We start from the raw sequence: 21,262 nt of genomic DNA on the forward strand, positions 1-21,262 counted from the left end.
TAGAGATCATTTGTTTTCTGTGCATTCTTTTTTTTTCAAGAAATGCTATCCAGGCCTGGAGGGTTAGTTGATTTTACACTAGTTTAATGGTTGTTTTCAAGAAAATAGCAGAGCTTACAGGAAAATAGGATGAAGTAATTCTGTGAGCAGCAGATGCCTGTGACAGGCTCAAGATCTGCCACTCTGCAACTGGTTGTACAGAGGGTTGTTTGAAATCAGCAGTACTGTTTTCAGGGTAAGGTATCATGTGGGTACATTTGCCAGAAAACACTCTGCTGTTAACATTCTTAGGGAGAGGGCTAGAGAGCTGACTGCTTAGGAAGCTGAATGCAAAAAATATTTTGGTAATTTATTTTTAATGAAAGGCTGAGCTCTTAAGCTATAAATTCCTGATGGCAAATGTTACTTGTAAAGCTAGTTAGATGAAGTTTAAATTTTTATTAAATAAATGGCTTAGTGAAGGCTGTAAGCTGAAGTTCTGCTTGTCTGCAGGGCTATATTCCTTTATCCTGGTGTGGGCAAATGTCTTAATCTGCTTGTATTCCTGTTGAAATCTGTGGGGTATTTACAAAAAATGTCCATCGGAATCTAGCGTTCTGAAATCCATATAAAGTATGTTTTCTTATGAGATTCAGACTATTTTCACTGGTAAGGTCAAAGTTAGCTTTCATTGCTCATGCTCCTAGTATCAGTAGTGGTACATCAGAATGAGTTTAGTTTATTATGCATATATCAAGTAAATGAGTTCTGTGTGGGTTTTTTTTTTTTCCAGATTCCAACTTGATATCATTTGAAACAGCTGAGAGACCAAACTATTTTCTTCATTTGGTCTCCAATAATACTCTTGTTCTTTCTAAATGGAAAAAAAGTCAAGAGTTTCACAACAGATCTACATTTGTCATTCACAAGAATACATGGCTTTCAGGATACAGTTCCTTTGAGTCATTTGCAAAACCAGGATACTTCATCCACATTTCAGCCTCTTCAGTTGAGCTTTTGAAGTACCATCATTCAGAGGAGTTCAGACTGTCGACCCTTTTTAAACTTGTAGGTAGGTAATTAAAGTTGTATTTTATGAACAGCAGTTAAATGGTATTGATGTTTTCAGAGGTGCTGAGGTTGCTTACTTCTTCCCTGCATCATTGGGAGCTGTGGGTAATTTGTGACATGCAGGCTCAAAGTCTTCTTTCCTGGGCTTCGTAGTGAGGATGAGATTCTGTTTTCTTGTCAAAAGCCATTAAATAGCCTAACACACAACTTGCTATATTTGCCAACTGATTTTGGAAGAATGTAGCCTAGTGTATAGTTTCTGGGCAATTCTTGCTTTGTAGGTGGTAAGGACATTCTTAAGGAGTAGAAAATTCATGTTGATGAATAACGTATTCACAAAGGGAATAGAAAAGAACTGAATGCATCTCTAAAAGCTAAGGTCTGTGGATGACACTTTCTTCTCCTTTCCCTCTGCAGCCAAGAGAGAGTTTTCTGTACAATGCATTCTTATTGGAAGCTTTGTGGCCTCCTCAGAGGTTATGTCATCCAGTGCAAAGGACATTCCCTGTAGATTACACCTCAAACCTCATGTTTTTCCTGAAAAACACCCTTTTATCCACATACCCTCTCACAGAGGCTTTGCCTTTTGAGATGTTATCCCCTAATGTTTCAAGTGCCATCTAAGTGGAGTTGGATCCCCCAAGAGTGGAGACTCTTGGGGATCTAGATGTCCATTTCTCTAATGTTTCTTGGACAGTTACAGCTCTTAAATATACAACGTAGACTGCTGTGAGAGTGTTTCTGCCTACTTGAGAGATTCCCATTCCTGTAATAGTAGTCCCATTCCACTGAGACATAAGGATCAGAAAAGTAGGAGGTATTCTTGGGACGCTTCGTAGGAGCTGGATGCAGAAGTTGTTCCTACAATAAAATTCCAAAAGCACTACAGGTGCTTATTTTTATGTATATGTTCTAGAGCTTTTTATTGCACTGTAATTTTAAATGCATTAGTAATTTTTTCATTTGGGTAGCAGAAGTATTTTAATAGGTATTCCTGGCAATACCATTTTTTAAAATCAGTTCTTCATTCTCTGAAACCACAATTTGTTTTACAAGCAAAGAAAGAAAATTAAATACTGTAACAAATGAAGCATGGCCTGGCCATGTTTTACAGTGACCATGTTGAATCTCTGTACAGACAAATTTGAAGCAGGCACTGACTTATATGACAGAAGAGGCCAACTGTATGCCTTGTGGAGCTTCTTGTTATCAAAACATTGAATTAAAGTGTTAATGGTGGCATTGTGAATCTGCCGATGTTTTGCGGTGCATTATGCTGACAGCCTAATGCAGCTGTTGACTGGCACACTCCAACTTCAGAAAAAATGACAGATTTTGTCATTGCCAAATGCCTGTTGCCTCTTGACAAATGCTTGTAATCATGGAGCTGTTGAGGTTTTTGAACAGCAGAATTATAGAGCTAATGCTATTACCAGGATATTGGTACAGCATTTCAAGCAAGGAACTTTTTTTGGACATAACAAAAATATCTCCTCAGTCTTTTATCTTTGAGGGAGGAATGAAGAAGGTTAAAACATGTTCCAATTCTCAGTGGTCGTCCATTAACACAGAGTGGTATGTCTTTTCAAGTGTGAAGTCTTTACCCTCCAGTCATTATACCAAAAAAATCCTATCTATGCCAATGGAAAACTAAAACAATTTACCTCAGCAAGTGGGATCAGATCAAATGATCAAGAGGCATTTCATTAATCACCACATCCGAGGGCTTGGGTTTCAGAGTTTTATAAGCAGAGAAACATAGGGCTCGAATCTTTCTCCAGTATACTTTCACAAGGGCCAGCCTGCTGATGTAGGGTAATTACATGGTCTAAAAATACAGCAGCATTTGTTTAAGTTAATGGAAAAGTTACACCAGCTCCAGAGTGCACAGGCAAAAGCGTATTGAGTTTCTTGCTGACTATTGTAAATGCTTTGCATATTAGATCAGAAACTCTTGAACCGGGAACAGCTATTCCTGCGGAATCAGAGGATAAATATCGGGAGCAGAATAATAGGCCCAGTAAATCCCCTTGGCCAGAAAGTTCCTCATGAGACTTCTTCATGCTCTGTGACGCACATTCAAAAGGAAGAATTTTAAATGACCCCATCACCCCAGCAATAGATACATGTTTGTTTAAAGTCAGCTGACGAGTCACTTTTTCCACTTTCATAGCAATAAATATTGTCACATTGAAATACTTTGACTATAAATTGCGCAGATACGATGGGCTTAACACTGCAAAGTATTTTCCATGAGAAGTCAGTTCAGCTTTTAAATTGGGTTATTTTCATTATACTTAGATTTGTCTGCTGTCCTGTTCCCATAAACATTTGAGGATTTGAGTTGATAACTGAATTTGAATATCTAGAGTATTCTTACTCACAAGAAAATACATTTTGCATTCTATGCAGGAATTTTTACCAGCAATGTTGAAAGTATGCATTCAGTCAAAAGAAAGAATACACTTAGTTTTGCCAGATGGATAAGCACAGAGGTGTCATGTAAAAGCAATGAATTCACATTTGAAATTCTTGGGAAATTAGTGGGTGTAGGGAACTGATGATTATTTTTTTATGGCTATAACTGCAGTTTTCTTACATTTTTAACAATAATATGCTCAAGCTAGTTACCTTTTACCTTTCATAGAATTATCATAATAGGATCACTGTGAGTTAATTTTATATATATTATAAAAATGTGACTTGCCCTATATAAATTCTACAGCAAAGTTCTTAATAATGTTAGTTATGTGCTTTAATAGCTAACTTGCTATAAATATAAGGCCTGTCTCAGAGAGAATTTTCAACTAAAATTAAAATTTCAAGATGCGCTATGTGTATGCACACTGCACAGAGGTATTTATCAATGTTTAAGTTTGATACAGGACATTTTACTTATAACGAGTTGCTCTTAAGTTTAATTTGAGCTCGTGTGCTTTGTTCAGTCCAAAAGATCATGACATGCAGCCTGGGACTGGATAATGCTGAGCAACTGCTGTTGTACCTGCAAATCCTGGGTATGTCACTGAACACATCTGCTTGGTAGCTCTTGGAATCAGACTGAGTTTACTGTAGATTTATTAGTTCTTCCCTATGTATAACAAAAACACAAATATTTGACCTCCCATTTTTGACTGAATAAATAGGAGGAGATTAAATACTTATGTTAACTAAATTATATTCATCTAACATCATAATAGTAAATTAAAAAGTATTTGAGAGGTCAATAATTATACTTGGCTTTCAGTGATGTTTTGGCTAGGCACAAAGTTAATTTTTTTTTTTCCCAGTGATATTTGCTTACATGTCTCATTGCAGAAACTTAGAAGTCATGGGCAGAGTTTGTTAGTAGTTTGTGTGTGTTAAGTGGGTAGATAGGATTTCATGTTTCTAAACTTGTAAGTGAGGAGATAGGCAATCTACGTTACTAAGCAGAGTTTTGCTGCTGTTATAAATAGAATTATTTCTAAAGCAAATTTTGTCCCTACTAGATTTTTTGAAATCTTTGGGAAAAGTAGCAAAACAGAAACAAGCGTCAGGAGAGAATGAAAATCCAAATACTTCATTTTTTCATTATTTAAAAACTTTTATTTTAAATACAGCCTTTTATTAACATTAGAACACTTCAAATTTTAGGATTTTTTTAAACTAAATAGCCATTTTTTGAGCATAGCATGAAATTATTCATAATGTGTATATTCTGAGAATGGCAAATTTTGTCCCTATATGGTAAAAGTCAACATAGAAAAAAACCAGGATGGACCTGTGAACATTAGGAATTGTCACCAAAAAAGGGGAAATATCTTTTAATATATTGTCTTCGGAGACGTGTATACCTGCATTCATACAAAAGCTTTCTGCAGTACTGTAACATGTTGACATGCTCAGCTTCTGTCAGGTAAAAGCACTGTGGGCTCAGTTGGCATGTCAACTGGAGCAACTGTCATCCAGGGCATAATTTACCATTTTGTGAAGGATTTGCTGTGTCACCGGACAGAAGACAAATGCTGGTGGACTTCACCAGGAGACACATGGTTATTTTCAAATGCCATGACAAATCCTTTTGAGGAACACATGCCTGATATAAGAATCTTGACTCATTGTCTGTAAACTGTGTATCATTCTTTTGTTGTGAGTGAACTGTACTGTTGCACAGAGTACAGTAAGCTCATATTACTGGTTGCAGGAGGGGGAATTTAAGTATTAAAAAAATGGGAAGCATGTGGTGGAGGTGGCTGATTAGCATCCTGGCTAGCATAAAGCATTCGTGCCATACACTAGTGAAATCCAAAGTTTCTGAACTGTGGTAGTTTCTGTCATGGGAATAGCAGCATTGTAGTAATAGTAAAGCTGAGGTTGGTCTGGTGTGTGTCAAACACAATACAGAGAGCGAAAGGAGTATTTCCCTCAGCTTAGGGAGAGGGATGCTTGAATGGCTTTAAAGCACTTTGTTACTGCTTTTCCTTATACCCTAATGACTGTGGATGTTGAGATCATAGTTAATATACATGTACTAAAAAGAAGCAAAATAATCTATTATTTTAGCTAGGTATAGAGGTACTTTATTGTTCTCTTGGTTTAGCCTTGAGTTCATGTTAGTTCAGAACATGCCTCTGTGCCTCTGTTTCTCCTCCCGTTCATTTCCTGTCTAATCTCTATTTAGTTTAAACATTTTAAGCAGGAACGGCATCTTGCTGTGGGTTTTATTGTTGGTTTTGGTTTTTAAACAGTGGCTTGTACAGTCAATCAGCTAGGTCCTTGGGCTGTTTAGGCATTCCAGAAGGGATGTTGCCAATAGCGAAAACTTTAAATATGATGAATGACTGAACTGGCATTCTCCTAATGCTGGAAAGGCATTTTCCCATAACTCACAATAAAGCACAGATTTCACTATATCTGATGGGTTTACTGAGACAAGCTGAAAACTTTTGAGATACTGGAAACCAGTTCATGCAATATATTCAGCTCTTGCTGTGGTGATTTGGTCTGTTCTTTTATGTAATTTACACACTAAAAAAACCATAGTACAGCTTAGCCCAGGATACTCAATTCTCTAAAATCCCTTGACTGGAAAATTAAATGTCCATTGGTTCTATGGCTCTTCTTTTAAAACAATTTTTATGACCAGGTTCATGAATTCATCTTTGTCCATAATTCTTTCTGCAGAAGTAGAGACAAAATTTGCAGACAAGCATGACTTCCTTCATTCTTGACTGAAAGCAGTGTTTATGAACCACTCAACCAATGCTATCTCTTTATGTGGAAGTTCGCCCTATTTCCTACCAAGGCATGCAACACCAGCAAATGCTGTGAACTTAATCTGTAAGAGAGTGTGAAGGAAACATGGTGATCAGTTCAAAAATGTCTAAATTTATTTGGAGAATGGGAGATGTTAATCCTAGTGCTTGGAACTGTTAATTCACAATCAGTGTTCTGCTAAATTGAGAAACGAACGTCCTTCATCTGGTTACAGTATGTCTTCTGCAACACTTGTGCTTTTTTTGTTTTTGAAACTTATTCTGTGATTAACGTTGAGGTTTGTGGCAAGAGCTAAAAGTTTTACATCTGTCTCTGTACTTAATCTAGGGTAGTCTGATGAATGAGATTTCCTAGATTCCACTTGGATATACTGTTATTGCTGGTTATTACTACTGTTGATGATTGCCTGTGCCAACAGGTCTCTGATACGTTCTGTCTTTTTGTCATAGATCTTCTTGTTTTGTCCTTAAACCTCACCACTCTGACCTGTTAGTGCGTACAAAACCCCATACATCAGTCAGCAAAATGGATGGAAATAACTCCCTTCCTCCATTAGATTTAAGAAGCTTAATTTGGGGTCACAGAAGAACTCAGTGACGTGTACTTAGCTTTTTATGGGGATGTAACTTTATAAATGCATTTGTTACTGTCGTAAAAGTCAAAGCAGTGACATGTCCTTGGATAGAGTGACATGTAAAAAAGATAACACTAGATGGCAACATACACACTCTTTTGTCTGAGTTTGATTTATGCCTTTGATTTAAGAGAATTTTTTGTGTTTAAAAAGACGACATTAATGGCTAATAATGGCAGAGAGATGGTTACCCATAAGTGAAGATGTCCCTAAGGAAGAAGAATTTCTTAGGATCTTCACAGAAAAATTACTGTCTCCAAGAAGATCTAAAAGGGCTACTCTCTTTGTATCTCAGTAAAGCATAGATCAGCAAAACTTAAAAGCAAAAATAATTCAAAGGACCAAAAATGGAAGCTTTTTCTAAGTAGTAAGGATTTTCTTTCTGTCATTAATGTAAACATTGTTTAACAGCAGCTACCTTCTGTAGGCTCTGAACAACATAGCTCTCAGATCAGGTTTACCAATCTAGAGGGGACCCGTATGTCATGATGGTGGTCTTCTGTAGGCATAAATGTAAGGGAATTGTCCCTGCCCTGCCCTCCCTGCTTCAGGAGGGAGCTGGGTGGGGCTGTTGTAGTTGAAGAACTAAAATCCAGATACATTGTGTAAATCATGCAGGCATTGGAAGAGCCCCTGGACTAATCTCGCATTGTGTGGGAAACCGTTCTGCATGCAGGGGAGGCAGGGTTATAGCGAAAAATAAAGCGTGATACTGCATTTTAACATGCAAGTGCATGTCACCCACATGATCATTGCCTCAAATTTGTTTCTTTCAGATTTTACACTCAGTCAATTTCTTCTTTACATTAATTTTGTAAAGTTCCTGCATAATTTAATAAGCACTAGAGGTATAGCTGATCCTTATTTCTGTTTATTCTCACTTTGAAGTTTAACTCTTCCTCTGACTGAATTTGCATTTTGGGTTTCAATTATGTGACTCTGAAGTCTATCTTCTACGTAGACAGACACTATCTACGTAGATACTCGGAAGGCAGTTTGGGGTTGGTTATTGTTTTGTTTTCTTTTGTTAATTTCCTATGGTGTTTCATTATTGGTACTATTTTGACTGGTGAAGTATATGTTTTGAGTAAAATTTTGCAAGACTACGTGTCTCATCTGAGTTACTTTGTTCAATATAGGAGCAGTTAAAATTTCAGATTCAAAATGTTTTGAGGGTTAAATTAATTTCTCTTGGAGTGGCTTATACTGCTTTTTAGAAGATCAACTGTTAAGATATGTTGCTTTAAAGAGCCTAAGTTAGTATAATTTCTGGTTACTTTATTTGGAATGGTGTTTGTTTTGGCTTTTAAAATACAATTATATCATACAAGTTATGTACGCCTTTGTGCTATTTTACAGTACATTTTACACACGAAGTGAACAACTGTTATGATGTGTTATGTTATAAAGACTGTCAGTGTATCCAACTGGTGCTTTTTATTTTGATTCTAATAGCAAGAATTGTACTGAATCAACATAAACTTAATTTTGCATTTTGTTCGAATAACCAAACATAGTTTCATTGTTGACATTGTTTTTGAAACTTCAAAACAACTGTAACTTGCCTGATTTTGTTTTCGAGTGATTGTAATATGCAGTAAATGTGGATAATTCAATGTCATGTTTTATACTAGGGACAGTAAAACAGGCTGCAGAGCCAGCACTCTTTAATGTGCTCTGCATAAATATAAACTGTTTTTCTATGTTTTAAAGACCTTAACAATTCAAAAAAATATTACCAATTTTATTTGTAGAGAATGCAGGTACAAACAGTAAGAGATTTAGAGCTGAAGTGAACTTAATGTGTGCCTCTTAGTGATATGTATCTGTGTGTTCCCAGAAATCTATGAGAATAACAGATATTCTTTTTTTTTTCAGACGTTAAATTTAAATTTCCATCCCGTTCTGCATGTGAATGGCATTATGATGCCTGTACAAGCCCTTGTTTCAGGACATGCCGGGACCCTTTGGGAAAAAACTGTCAGGCGGTACCAAAGTAAGTATCTGTATTTTTATGGAAAAGTATGTAATTTTGGTAATACACTTATGCAGCATAATAAGAATACATGTAGGCTTAGTATAGCGGGACTGTGTTCTTGTATAAGGAGAAGAGCAAATGAGAAAAGAGAGGGAATAAAACCTGCTGTGGCAGATACGTGAAAGTGACACTTCAGTTTTTAGGTTAATATTGTCAGATTCTGGAATGACTAGTATATTTATAACTTTCAAGCTGGGGGGATATTACGCAGTATTAATAGATGATTACAAGTTTGTTTCAACTAGTTATGTCCATAGTTGTTCATCATGGCATTGCAACATCCATATCTGTTGTTGCCTTTTCCTCCCAATTGGAATTTGTGCTAAGTCTGGTAAAACTAGCATTTGGACTTTGGTGTATAAAAAATGTTGGGTATTTCTTGAGCAATAGCATTCAATATCAAACCTGTGACCATTCCTTTCAAAGGCTGAGTATTGCCAAGTTCATGCTTTAGCTTAGAGCCGAGTGAGAATGGAAGCCATGGCAATGACATTTTGAAAGAGTATACTGAGGTGATGAGATTTAGATAGAAAAATCCTGACTACTTAAAAGTACTTTATAAGCAAATTCTGTTTTTCTAAAATTAAATGCTCAATCCAGAAGACACTGTTCCAGTAGTTAATACAAATTGTTCTTCTTTTAGAGTGGAAGGATGCCTCCCTGCCTGTCCTCTCAATATGTTGCTGGATGAAATCACTCAAAGATGCGTGTATTTCGAAGACTGTATGTTTGAAAAATTATATATGTTATTTATGATACTTAGCTTATTAATTCCTTAAGTCTTTAGTCAAATTTTCTAATGTTAGTGCTTAAATTTGTGTAGCTATGACCTTAGTTGTATGAATCTTGAGCTCACTAAACATACATTTTAGTTAAAATAATTTCGCTCTTCAAAAATCTGAGACAAATTTTAAACTAAGAAAGATGTTTTTTCTTCATAACACACTTCAGTAATACTAGATGAGGAGCAAATGATTTAATTAATTTATTTTTTAATTTGCCTATCGATTTTAGAAGTTTAAAGGTAATTGAAAAGATCAGAGTTATATGAGTTAACGTAACTTCCTTCTAGCTCTGCTAGCTTCATGACTGTAGTTACTCATAAATTTCAGACTACTACTTACTTGTATCTGATTTCAGGCATTGAACCTGCAGATGATAGTCCACCTTTGCCATCCAGCATTCGAACACCAGCAGTTTCACACATAACATCAAGTACAAGTTTGGCAGTGATCAGTGAAGCAGTAACTTCATTTCCTTTACCTGAAGCAAAGGATACGGAAACAACACTTGCTTCAAAGTTGCAGCTCACTGCAACTACATGGAAAACTGAATTTCCAGCTGTTAAATCTAATGTGACACTTCCAACCATAACTTTATCATCAAATATTTCTTCACAGTCAACAGAAATGACATCTGGGAGAAGCACCACAGTGGTACCTGGGACAACAAAATCTAATGTAAGCTTGTCTTCTCCTGTTGACACTTCTCCATTGTTTCCATCTACTGTCAGTTCAGAAACTTCCACAAAGATACAACCTATCAGTAGCAGTTCCACTAAACTATTGAGGGCTACAGAACCTCAGACGGTAACTGCTACACATGCAGTGACTACAAGCACAGAATCAGAAAGCAAACCAATTTCTACTTTTATTTTTACTGGGACACCACTTATACTTAGAACAACAGAAATACCAGTCAAAACTAAAATAACGGAAATCTCAGAAATAGCCACAAGAGCACTTTCCACAAAAGAAGCAGAAGTAAAACCAGAAGGACTTACAACATTTACACCCAGTTCATTTGAGTCAATAACAGAAAAAACTACTGTGTATCTGCCCCAGTTTTCCACATCACCACCTCTGGGCATGCCTTCATATACACCACCAGGAAACCTAACAGGAACTTCAGAAGGGACAAAAATAAGCGTAGGACAGTCTTTTACCACAGTAGCTAACATTACAGTAACATCATTTTCTCCTGTGATCACTACTTTGTTAAAACCAGCGTCTTCAGCAACAACAAAAGCAGCAATTGTTTTAACTGAACAAAGTGTGAAGACTACATTTTCACCGACATCCACGCTACCTGTTCCATTAGGAAAGGCAACTACAGAATCTCCTATTGAAATGGTTCAACACCTGACTGGTACTGCAGAGGTACCTTTCACTACAACTCTAGGTCCAAAGACGACAACTCTGCAAACTCAAGAGAGATCATTAGAAACAACTTTGTTATCATTTACAACTCATAAAAAGGAAACTTGCAAAACAACATCTCGTGTGGAGGATAAATCAAGTTCCTATCTCTCTCCGTATTCACTACATCCTAGTTCTACAACTGAAAAATCTGTTACTCTTTCTACAAAAAGACTGTCAGTGTCTGTTCCTACTCCTGCTTCTCCAGCTTCAGGTGAATTAGAAAAAACATTCAAAACTGTTTCAACTACAGGATATCCCTCGCACATGGTTCTAAACACAACAGAGTTCCTGACTACGTTATACGCTAAATATCCTGTTGTGGCTGAGACCATCAGAGTGACACCTTTGTCTGTTGAGGTAACGTCCAAAATAACGTCCCCTTTTGAATTAGCAGCCAAGTCAACTTTGTTTTCTAGAAAAACATCTACTGAATACAAGTCAACTCTGGTTTCAAGTACAGTGAAAACAAGCGCTTCAGCATATTCAGGTAGTGTTACCACATCAGCAATGGAAACCTCTGTCTCATCAAAAGAAACCACCACAGTTCCTTTCGTAGCTACAGAAGGAGAGTCAGCTCAAAGAACACCCGTCACTGGATCTCCACTTACTCTCCTTAGTGCAACTGAAGCCACACTGTTGACAACACAGCCTGATAAATCACAAGTGGAAAGAATTACTAGCGTCACTACTAGAAAGCCATCTGCTTTCCCTTCTTCACCATCAAGTTCTCCAATCTCTTTAAACATTTCTCTTCCTTCGCTACCCTCATATGGAAAAGAAGCATCACTCACAGCTGTCAGTCCTGTGCATCCATCCCATGAAATGACTTCTTTATATCCAAGAACAACTACAGCAAAATCTATGTTACCAACAGAAAAGACCTCTCCAGTCCTGACTTTGTCTACTTCATCCTCTGTAACAGAACAATCAAGTCCAATAACAACAGTATCACATGACAAATCTCCAGGCAAAGCCATTTTAAATATCACTTATGCCACATTCTCCCCATCCTCTGAATTCAGCAGTCAGCTCATAACAACCAAAAAAGTAATGGCAGCCAAAGAAAGATCAACTCTGTCCACTTCTGTTGTAATTCCAGTAACAAAGTCTTCTTACACTTTCTCCACCTCTCAGTATCTAGCAGATAAATTGGTATCTTCACTTCCTTTGACACAAATGATACCACAAGTAACCACCACACTGAAATATCCAGTACATACTAAAACAGTTTCTACGGCATTGAAATCTACAGTCCAAAGTATAACAGATAAAGTAAAACTTATGGCAGCTACAGGTCAGCCATCCTTTCCTCCATCTTCAGTAGGTCCTGTCTCTTGGCAGACATCTTCAGGAGATAAACTTTCAGTAGAGACCACAAAGGCCACGGCTATACCACATTTTTCTACGCAGAAGGCTATGGAACTTGGCCATCAGACTTCTGAGCCTTCATTGACAACCCAAAGCAGTACCCCAATTTACCAGTACCCCGCAGAAACTTTAACAAAATCCACTAGTCAGCCACAACGTGTCTTTAGCACAACTGAAGCTACGGTAGAATTGACTTCCTCATACCCCTTAATCACCTCACTACCTGAAGGCATTCATTCAAGTGTATTACCTACCTCAGTAGGTCCTACACAAGTTATTTTACCATCTGAGAGAGAGTTGCATTTAACTGATGTAGTCACGCAGCCATACGTATCAGGAACTTCTTCTGGTTTGCGGTCTACAGTTCCAACTAGTACAACAGCTGACTTGATTTTTGGCACCAGAATTCTCCCTTCCTCACCAGAAATGCTTGCAGGTTCTTTAGCAACAATTAAAAAAGAAGCATTTCCTTCATTTTCCACACAAAAGGCAGGAACTGGTCTAAAATTCACATGGCAGGCCTCGTTTACTGAATCGCTTGATTCAAGTAAAACATTTGAAACAACTACAGCTGCACCAGAATCTACATCAACCTCTTCATTGATTTTGCTACCAGAAGCAACAGAAATTCCCATTGTGGTGGGCAGTGGGCCATCCACATCAACAGGCAGAAGTGGTACAGAGAAAACTGTGGTGTTGCCTAAGCAAGTCACACTTTCAACCACTACCTACGGTTCCACGTTTCTAGCAAGTACAACATTGTCACCTATGGCCCGTTCATCAGCTGCAGCTTCAGTCTCTTCAATGATGAGCAGTACTGGGCAAAGCATTAGTATTGTATCAGCAACTTCAGGCAAAACAGAAGCAGTAACAGAATCCGTCACAAGCTCTGTGAAGCCCACCTATTTTTCTGTTACTTCAGAAGCAGAAGGAGCTGTGCCCGTTGATACAGTAAAATCTGAAGAGCCAGAATTAACAACAGAAGTCCAAGCCGTCCGTACGCAAGGTGCTAGTGTTACCCCAGAAGAACCTCAGACTTTTTACTCTTCCCACTTCACAAACACAGCTGCAGTTTCTTCTAATTTAAGTGTATCAGTAGTGTCCACTATACGTTCATCCTCTGAACCAAAACCTTTTTCTCCTGTAGCTGTGTCATCAGTCAGTACTACTCAAACTTCAAAACTTGAAACATCATCTGAGGTGCAAACACCTTCTGTGAGTTCACTGCTAACAATACCTGAACATCCAAATGATACAATGACTCCATCAGTTTCCACATTTGCCTATTTAGCTACTAAACCACTTCATGGCTTAACTACAATGCTTTCTGATGGACTGGCAACAGCTGAAGCTGTGTCAGGAGTCACAGCATCATCTTTTCTGCTGCCTAGAGAACCAGCAACTCTTCAAACTTGTACAGTGAGTAACTATAAATATTAATCTGTTTGGTTTTGAATATACCTTCGTTACCTTTATGCACTGATCAAAAAAATTGTGAGCCATACTTTTCCATCTAGGATTTAAAATATCTATATCAAACAGGGAGCCTAATTATTTTCTCAATTATATCTATAACTTTGGATGATTTCATTGCACATAATGGTTTTTGTAAGTGCTGTAATACGCTGTGTTTTGGGCCTCAGTTTTCAGAGTGTGACTGTTACAAGAACATTTTTTTTTTTTTTTTTTTTTTTGCAAAATACAGTGCTTCATACTGTGCAGTGGCAGTTTTTTGTCATGCTGCCCTCCTTAAAGTATGTCTTTAAGGAGATCCTTATTATACTATTTTATTACGTTATTTTATTCCATGCTTTTCCTTCTCAACTTATTTTAATGTGAAGTTAAAAATTTAATAATGCTGCTCTGTTTTACGATGGGACAGCAGTTTTAAACTGTCCTCAGAACGATCAGGTTTTCAAAGGTGCTCTTCACTTGTAGCTTCCATCAGTGTCATGGAGATTCATAAGTATTCTGTACCTGAAGAACGTGAGCCCCTTTTTTTGACCAAATACTCTGCAGTATTGTGATATTAGCTTGGTAAGAATGGTAACCTGTGTCTTTTATTAAATATGCCTTAGCCAATCACAGAGAATGAATGCATAAAACACATTTGCTTGGATGGACAACTGATCCAAGTTAATAAGTCGCAGAACTGCCCATACAATGCAACTCAACCCAGCTGTGGAGTTTTAGGATTTGCTACTCAAATGAATGGTGATAAATGCTGCCCAAAGTGGGAATGTGCATGTAAGTTTTAATTATGCAGTACTTTTGAAGTTAATTTAGGTAACAATTTAATGCATGTGTAAGAAGGCTAAGAACTGACACTTCTTATAACATGGCATAGAAACAGAAGATGCATATTGGATGGGTTACTCATTGTCTAATGCAATTTATAATTCCAGTTCTACATCCAGGGAAAATAAATCAAAATGCTCCTTTAATGTACGATATTCCTCTTGCCTAGCTTTTAGGTGTCTGCAGTGGACATGTCTAGGTCTGATTTAGACACGTCTTGTCTTCTGTCTAATCAAAGGACAACTAGTCAATATAGTCAGTGGACTCTTTGGTTCATCTTATGTCTACTTCAGGATAAGAAGATTCTCTAGACTCTATTAACTAGATCTGTTAACTGTCTGGGAACTCTGGAAGCATAACTGTACTGTAGTCACTCCCATCAGTTACCTAGAATTGGGCAGGAAGAATCCAAACCTTAAAAAAAAAAGTTAAATCTAGTCCATAGTAGCAAAGAAAGGATGTGGAGATAAGCAACATAAATTGCTGCTTATTGTCTAGAGTTTGAAATTAACTAGGAGTAGAAGTCCAAGCCCTTTGAAGCACAAAAGATTAAGCAATAAGACTGGGAAGAAAGAAACTTTCCACATGAGCTTCCACCATTGGAAGAAGACTTGAAGGGAACCAAGGATCCTGCATGATCCACTGCCATTCGTGATTTTTGCTAGTTTGGGGGTTGTAAAAACTACAAGCCTTTTCTGGGAAGAACTGTAAGAAAATAACTGATTGCAGAGGCCTGTAGGTTGTCCCACTGAAATATACAGGATTTGACTCTGCTGTCCATTTACAGAGATGCAACAGTATCAAATATAGCTGAAAATGTGTGCACATATATGAAACTCTAGTAATCTAGTTAATCTTATAAAATTTATTGTTGTAGCTTCATATTTTGTAATACTTACAGAAATTCTAAAATAAGTTAGAAAAAACATTTAATTTATTTTTCTTTCCCTTAGGTCGTTGCACAATTTTCTCTGATCTGAGCATTGTAACCTATGATGGAAATCATTTGGCTTTATTCAAAGAAGCATCCTATGTTGTTAGTCAAACTCAAGATGAAACTATAACTATACATGTCCTTGACTGTAGAATGGTAACTAACATTAATCAGCTAACAAATGGTGTCCAGTACTGCTAATAAGTTGTATCTTAAAAGGAAGGGCATAATAATGCTACATAGTTGTGGTTAATTATTCACTTCCATGCAGTATCTATGAATTGTACTTCCACTTCATAACACTTAGGAATTGTATAGCACTTTATCGCCTGATGTTGTATGCATAGTTGCTTCCAAGAAACTTGCACTGGAAGCACCAATCTTCAGAGCCATAAATGCTGTGGGATTGTCAGTGTTTGTGCGTTCCAAGTCTCTGACAGGGGCAAATACTTGTTTTTTCAGAGAATGAAGAGAGAAACTCTAACAGATATCCTGCCTAATGCGCAGTGTAGATTGGCTTTATGTCATGAAGAATTAATTTCTCATGAGGCTTTACAAAACTCTTTAAACTCTAGTCTCTTCTGTGAAAGCTAGGTAATTTTGATGTCTGTATAAATGTCCGTCACAAAAATTGGTTCCAAGTAGTACCTCATGGAAGTTAATTCCAGGAGCTCAATATGATTGATATGAAAAAAACAGATCTGTTTATGACTTTCAGATTTGGCTTTCTGTTGTATTCAGTGCCTTCTGTTTTGATAAACACCTTGTAGCTTGGGAAGTATGGATGTATTTCTGATCCATTACTTCTGTACTTCTCACATATAATACAGATTCATCATTCCCAGTCTCATTCTTGCTCACATTCAGATATGTAGTTCATATTTTCCAAACTAGACTGCTGTATATTTTTTCCTGAAAAACTTTTCCTGTTGTAATTTCAAGATCGAATGATACAACACAGTTGCTGAACACAATGAGATCATAATATTTTGCAAGAATGCTATCCAGATGAACTTTGTAGTCCAGACTTGAAACTACAATCAGCAGCAGTTTTCCTCTCTCAAAAATATACCCCCAAAAATTCTTAATGTCCCAGTACCTAAAAACAATAAGCAGCTAATGTATAAAGATTTTGTACATCATGACTATGGTTGATATATTTTTTTCTTTCTCCACAGAGTAATTCAAATTCAACTTCTTTGTGCCTGGCAATGTTGAATTTAACCTATGTATCAAACCAAATTATTATCAATCGTTTAAGTAGAAAAGTAAGTATTTTGAGAGTTAGTTTTTCTTTGCCTTTTAGATAGCATCTTACTTCTGTAATCAACTGCCTCTTCATGTGTATACTGAAGATTAGAGTAGGACACAATAGGTAATATAATTCATTGTTCCAACTTTGTAATTTAGGAAATTGCTTGTAAATTCAAAGAGTCAAACTGTGATACGAGGACAGTTAATGAGGTAAGTCGCAGAGCAAGACACATAAACTGTTAGTCTCTTTAGTACCTGTATTATCTTTGTGGAGGTGAGCCTGACTTCTTTTGAAATTAGTTATGAGTTAGATTCCTAAGCTATCAAGAGTCTTGCCTTAGTTCTTCTATGTACAGCACTTAGTACCTGACATTTAACCCCTTTTCTGTGTGTATTTTAGGTAACAGTAAATTCAAGGTTTGCTTTTCCTACTGTTAGAAAATATGGATACAAAGTTGAGGATTCAGGCTTCAAGTATGCAGTTGAGACCCCAACGAAAATCAGAATTCAGTGGTTTCACAACACAGGTGTGATGATTATTGAGTTTAATAGTACCAGAGAACCAAGAGCTTTGGGGCTATGTGGTAAGTATAGAGTAGTGCAAGAAATAAAGGCATTCAGATACTTTGCTGTGGAGGCACGTTTTCCTAATTATATAAATTAGATTTTGCAGGATCTGGCCTGAGTTACTGCAGATCTTTGCAAAGTTTAAGATACTATTAAAAATAAATTATTAATTTTGTTAAATGTTGAAATGATGTTTGATACCTATCCATGTAATCACTTTTTACCTGTAATGTTGTTTCTGACTGTAACTTGTTTGAATCACAGGCATGGTTGCTGTAACCAAACCCAAATAAGTCAGTCAGGCATAAATCCGTAATGTCAAATAAGGTCACTTACAGATTTAGTGTTTGATATCCATCTGATAGGAAACGATATGTGCTATTTTCAGTTTCTAAAGGTCACAATTCACAGGAAATGTTAACTTGAAAGAACTAATCTTAGTTTATCTGTTGGAGGAAATAGTTCAGAGGGAATCTCTTAATAGTAATGGGTTAAATAACCATAATGTTGTGCTCTTTTAGGTCTGTTTGATAGTTTCATGTCGCTTCTTCCTTTCTAAAAACATAGGCTTGAATAATCTGTTGGTGCCGTAACTTTTGCAAGAACGTATTTGTTGATGTAAATCCTTACTGTGACACCTAAATCTGTAAATTTATCTGCTGTAAATTGGAGCTGGAAATCAGGGCTACAGAGTTCATATAATTACAGTGGATATCTTTCCAGTTTCAGAAAGGGCAAATGCCTGTAGCTCAGTATCACATACCAGTGATAGCTCAGTTCAGTTCCAAGTCCTGCAAATAGTAATGTGCTTGTTGCAAGGGAAGAGATTTTGAATTTACTGCCACTTTGAAATTGGATTATTATCTGTCATTTGCCCTACCTTTTGTTTTTAACATTATTCTTGCTCTATTTGGCTAATTGTTATTGTAATTAGATCAAACAGAAACAAGAAAGCAAAGACTGTATTTTTTAATAAGCCTGATTCAAGTTATCCTGAAAGTCTCTTTTGCCTTCACCTGTTTGATTACTGTGATAGGGGGAATCGGGAACAATACGTTCCTGATTTACAAGATGCTTGAACTAGATGACAACACGTCTGTGGATGGTGTTCCAAGTACAATTTCTTCAGAAAATGTGCTGTATTTTTCTGGTATTCATCTCTGGGATTCTCTGCGTAAGGCTGCCTGCAGAGTGCTGTCTAGTGCAACTTACCAGAGCCTGCTTTAAATGAGTTAGTTGTACTGCATCTTTTCAGGGTAAATTAGTCTACCCTGATCTCCTGGGCTTTCTGTGTTAGTCTGCTTCTTGTATTTGAGCTTTCTTAGACATCTTTTAGCTGAACTGCAGTATTTGCAGATCCTGATTTTTCAGCTTCATGGAAATAATAAAACTGAAGACACCATTACGGTTTTGTATCAGCAAGCATCCCTTGGAATGATCTATGTCAGAGACAACGGTGTTTTTTACAATGAAAGGATTGGGCAAACATGGCAACTGGCGAAGAGCTGATGTGGGAGATGAAGGACGTGGGGAGAGAACACGGACATCTCTATAGCAAAACTGGTGAAAGAGAGGGAAAGCACATCAGTTTTAGCTGCAACCAGATCCTGCCAAGCCAAACATAAAGTCTTGGTTTTGCTGTGTTAAATCTCCTTGTCAGTGTGTAAGAGAAGAAGTGGAAATGGTATTCCAGACATGACAGCAATCCTTTGAAGTCTCTCAGAACCATCAAGTACTTCCTATTTATGTTGCATAGCCTTACAACCTCAAAAGTTCAACCAGAAACGTTTTCAGTCAAATAATCCTTACAGTTTCAAAAGCTGTTTTATTTTTTGAATGCCTGTTGCTGCATCACTGATGGTCAACGGCTTGCTCTTGGCATCAAGAATTGTGAAAAACCAGACAGTTCTCTAGAAAAGGGTTAAATCCACAAATATTTTTTTAACAGATAAAGATTTAGAATAGCCATGCAAGTTTGTGGAGGCATCATAAGAAAATGTTCTGAAAGTCTGATACAAAAGTCTGAGAAATTGTCATTAAAAAGAAAGAATGGAGGACTGATCCACTATTCTGCTTTTTTGCACCTGCTGGCAGTAAAGGACATTCCAGAGGATGCTACTGTAATACTTGGATGTTCTCTGTTGACCAATGTCACTCCGCACATGTTACATTGCTTCCTTTGCTCTGAAGTGTTTCAAAATTGCCAGCTACCTTAGTTTAAACAGAAAAAAAATGCGATGCTGCCTTTTTTTTTTTTTTTCCTGCTGAGAGGTAATATAAGTATACCTGGAAGTGCCAAAAGCTGCACTTTTATTGTAGCTCTTAAGCCAATAGATGCTTAAGACTGCTCAGGAGCATAAGTAAAATAGTTCGGTATTTCTAAAGTACAGTATCAGATAAATATCTTGGTATTCTATAGGAGTTCCCTTTTCTGAGAATATTTACAGTTTTCATTTGTTGCTATACATGGAGGTGCTTTGTAACCTGTTTTAAAATACACTTTTGTTTAGTGCTTGTGCAACTGAGGATTGAAGTTTGTGTGCCGTAGTTGGGCTCTCAGAATGGCTCTTTGATTTGCAATAGATTTCCATTAATAGATACATCTTTACTTTTGCTTAATTTGTCTGAATTTTGTGTATTTTGCTCCTACCAGAGACTTTCTACATCTGTTGTGGGTTGTGATGCTGTCATGTTGTACAAATTTTTTAAAAGCTATTTACCTGTTTGAATATGCCACTTCAAACATGCTTCAGAATGAACCATGCAGTGTTAACCTGCTTTTTTTCTTCTGGTAATACACAGGTTTTTGTGATAGAAGCTTGGAAAATGACCTGATGCTACCCAACAGGACAGTTTTAAGCAAAAGCAATGCTTTATCGACTTTTATAGACAGCTGGCAACTGCCAGACACGTTAAAGTATGTTGGAGAAGACAGACATCAGGAAACTAATTGCTCAGTCATGGACTGCTCAGAGTGCTTAAGAATGGTGTTGAACCAGACCTTCAGCAGCTGTCATCCCTATGTATGTTAACTATTTTGGAAGTTTACGTTTTGAGAGAGATGCATTCTGATATAATTTTGTATACTTGATAATTTCATTAATGTGAAACTACATGTAATCACATCTGTGGAATGAGGTATATACTTTTTTGTATATACAGTTGCAAGGTAAAAATAATTGAAGATTGGCAGCTTGATAGGAGAGTTGCAATAGGCAACTAACACTTTCAAAATCCATAATATATCTCTGTTAGCTTTGACAATGCCACCTAATTTATAAATTAGTCCCATCTACTTCAACTGTATCAATATGATGTAGAGCAAAGTAAAATAAAGTTTTAGGATTTAATTAATCATAAGGGTTCAGTAATGTAACAAGTTCCAAATCGCAATAGGTAATCGGAGAACCTGCATTCTCAAAGGCTCTAGAGACAAGGAGTTCCAGCTTAGAGAGATGAGAGTCCTAAAGCAAATAACAAACTCATACTATGCAAACAAAGTATTGATTTGTGCTCATATGAGTACTGTTACCAGTACTTTTGTATATTTTTGTACCAGATACCTTTTGTATGTTTTTGAGTTTGATGAAGAGACAAAAAATAGACAAAAATGTAGAGGTAAGGAAGAACAAGAAACAACAAGCAATTATGCCTTTTAT

General features: G+C 36.9%; 1 protein-coding gene across 1 annotated transcript in view; it reads left to right on the forward strand.

Moving 5' to 3' along the window:
- Positions 1–21,262, forward strand: part of OTOG (otogelin) — a 104,630-nt gene that overhangs the window by 64,147 nt on the left and 19,221 nt on the right. Inside the window, exons 33-41 of the mRNA XM_054201326.1 lie at positions 773–1,051; positions 8,822–8,939; positions 9,625–9,704; positions 10,122–13,969; positions 14,629–14,797; positions 15,802–15,938; positions 16,961–17,050; positions 17,437–17,620; positions 20,406–20,626. Coding sequence (XP_054057301.1) covers positions 773–1,051; positions 8,822–8,939; positions 9,625–9,704; positions 10,122–13,969; positions 14,629–14,797; positions 15,802–15,938; positions 16,961–17,050; positions 17,437–17,620; positions 20,406–20,626 — 5,126 coding nt within the window. The remainder of the gene's footprint in view (positions 1–772; positions 1,052–8,821; positions 8,940–9,624; positions 9,705–10,121; positions 13,970–14,628; positions 14,798–15,801; positions 15,939–16,960; positions 17,051–17,436; positions 17,621–20,405; positions 20,627–21,262) is intronic.

The sequence above is a fragment of the Rissa tridactyla genome, chromosome 4 (assembly GCF_028500815.1).
Source record: "Rissa tridactyla isolate bRisTri1 chromosome 4, bRisTri1.patW.cur.20221130, whole genome shotgun sequence".
NCBI lineage: Eukaryota > Metazoa > Chordata > Aves > Charadriiformes > Laridae > Rissa > Rissa tridactyla.